The 2,500-nt window shown below is 43.0% G+C and overlaps 1 protein-coding gene across 2 annotated transcripts in view; it reads right to left on the minus strand.

The window, feature by feature from the left end:
• Window positions 1-1,072: 1,072 nt before the first annotated feature.
• The window catches only part of LOC147634459 (uncharacterized), a 2,454-nt gene continuing 1,026 nt past the window's right edge, over window positions 1,073-2,500 (minus strand). For both annotated transcript variants that reach the window (XM_086803362.1, XM_086803360.1), the window contains 2 exons: window positions 2,313-2,463; window positions 1,073-2,165 (listed from right to left, as the gene is read on the minus strand). In XM_086803362.1, coding sequence (XP_086659488.1) covers window positions 1,306-2,165; window positions 2,313-2,463 — 1,011 coding nt within the window. In that variant the 3' untranslated portion in view covers window positions 1,073-1,305. The remainder of the gene's footprint in view (window positions 2,166-2,312; window positions 2,464-2,500) is intronic.

Below are 2,500 nucleotides of genomic sequence, written 5' to 3' on the forward strand. Positions count from 1 at the left end.
ACCTTACAACGCCTAAAATGCAAATGGAGATAAGACGGTGGTGCAGATGACAAGCCCTTTTTACATTGGTTGGGAGGCTTGAAAAATATTCAACCTTGGTTGATGTCTTCCCTTGGGATGCAGGGATATCTGTATCAGGAAATTGGTCACTCAAGTTAGCTTCTACTCGCTTTGTGGACCTTTTGCAAATCCTATTTTGGATGCCCACTCATTATGCCACATTATTTAGCTGGCTTGGCCATTTGAAGTAGTGTAAAGCCACCCTTGCCACCCTAAGGCAACTTCCAATGTGAGGAGTTTGCATCATGTGTAGAAGTTTGCTTGTATACATTTGAAAGGTATAAGTGATCTTGTGTAGTCTCACCAAAGATTTCAGACTCAATGATTCGTGAGGAGACTCTTATGGAGTGAGTCAAGATCATACTTTCGTGTTTTATAAGTTTGGGACTCTCCATTGATACGTCTCTTGTACAGCTGCCAATTTGTTCAACTGTCCAGAATGTAGTTGGCATCACTTCAAAAGTCAACGAGATTTAGCCATCTTAGGTGCATGTTGTGCTTTATGATTTATTGTATCGTACAACAACACCATGAAAGAGATGTCTTTGTTGGCACTAGTTTTGGTTGACAAAACGAGAGGCTTTTTCACAGATGCCGGTCCGAGATGTGTTGCAACATGGAACACACTAATCATGCAGGAGATGTCTAGGAAAACAATGACGGGTACATTACCACTACTAGTTAGGAAGGATTCATGATGGTTTTCAAATTGCGTTTTGCTTTTTAAACTCGATCCTTTGAGAGTGATTATATGACGCGCCCACCTCTTTGTTGAAAGAAAAAAGAGAGATGACAACTTAGGATCAAATCTGAAGGGTATCACCATATTAACGTCATTTGGATTACGAGAGGGGTTTGGGTAGTACACTTTCCGCAGCTGCAGTTTTTCTTCTTCTGTTTTCTGGGCTTGTAGAGCAAGCAAGCAAGCAAAAAAGAAATGGTTTACTCACTACTGCAAGCAAGCAACGGCAGGCATCTCATCAAAAAAAAGAGTAAATAACAGTGATCATGAGAAAGTAAAGTATTACTTGTGCTGCTTTACAGGTAAAGTGTGGAGAAGTGAAGGACGAGTTTCACAGGGAAAACAATTATATGTAGTTACAAAAAGTACCAACGATGAGTTCTGCAAAAAGAAGCTGCCGACTAGGGGGATGATACGCAGCACCACCGTTAATTAGTTATGGGGCACCTCCCTCCCAGGAGCTAATCGAGTTAGAGGTTCTTCATGTCGAAATGCAGAACTAGCTATAATTCAAGGCAAAAAGGATCTTGGAGGGGGAAAGAAGCTGGTGGTGGCACTGCTGAGAGAAATTGATCTATATCAATGTATAAGCTGCTGGGGGGGGAAACAACACCAGAATAATCGTCGTCGAAGGTGCAAATTTCGTCTCTTATACGATAGTTATAGGCCATCATATATTGAGGATGATAAAGCTGCTGCTGCCCATTTATATTAGCATGATCATCACCTTGCATAATATCTGCATTGGCGCAGCTGTAATTACCTTCACGTCGTCCAGCTGATTGCCACTCGACCTCTGATTGCTGCGCCAACTGATCACCGTCCTCACGACGCGCCAACTCGACGACCTCTAATTGCTGCTCATTACAACTATAAGTGCTGCAAGCGGGGCTTTTCGACGTCGACTTGGCCTTCTGCCCTGATCCTTCCACACAATTATTAGCTGCTGGTAGTTTTTTGGCTGATTTGCTTTGGATCTCATGAGGCTGCAGCAGCTGCAGCTGTCGACGATGTACTGCAGCTGAGGCAGGCGGCGAAATATATTTGCCCCGGTGAAGCTTCACCACACAGTACTCTTTAAACTGGGGATCACTTAGAGTGTACTCTACCATGTAAAATGAGCGACTGCAGAGGTCGATCATACTGCAGGATGATTCACCACCATTATCATCATCTTCGACTGCTTTCCTTTTCTTGCCTTGCAGCCTTGTATATGTGAGATATCTCCTTGCCACTTCATCACTGTAAGCCAAGGGCTTCCCTTGTTGCTTGTAGTGGTAGCCTTCCTTCGTTCTGAGGTCCCTTTTTAGAGCATTCTTGTCTTTCCACACACATTTTGCTATGAGCAAACACGCTCCATCTCCTGTATGCATACAGTTATACCAAGCTGCCAATTAAGTTATCCCCTAGCTAATTATAATTAATGAAACGAACTGAATCTCTTGTCATGGTACTGGAGTTTCTCCACAATGCAGTAATGCAAGATCATCGAAAAATATTCAATAATTACCTGGCCTGTTTAGAACATCCCATGGATGCTTGGTGAAGAACCCTTCATCAACTCTCACATTCTTTGGCACAGTTTTATCACGCACATACTTCTTCAAGGATTCTATGATAGTATCCATGGAGGGCAGCTCTGGCTGCGTACTAAACTCACTCTGTGTATGGGCAACACATCAAAAGGATCAAATTCAC

Source organism: Cibotium barometz, chromosome 10 (assembly GCF_041138505.1).
Source record: "Cibotium barometz isolate CiBa-2024 chromosome 10, ASM4113850v1, whole genome shotgun sequence".
Classification (NCBI taxonomy): Eukaryota; Viridiplantae; Streptophyta; class Polypodiopsida; order Cyatheales; family Cibotiaceae; genus Cibotium; species Cibotium barometz.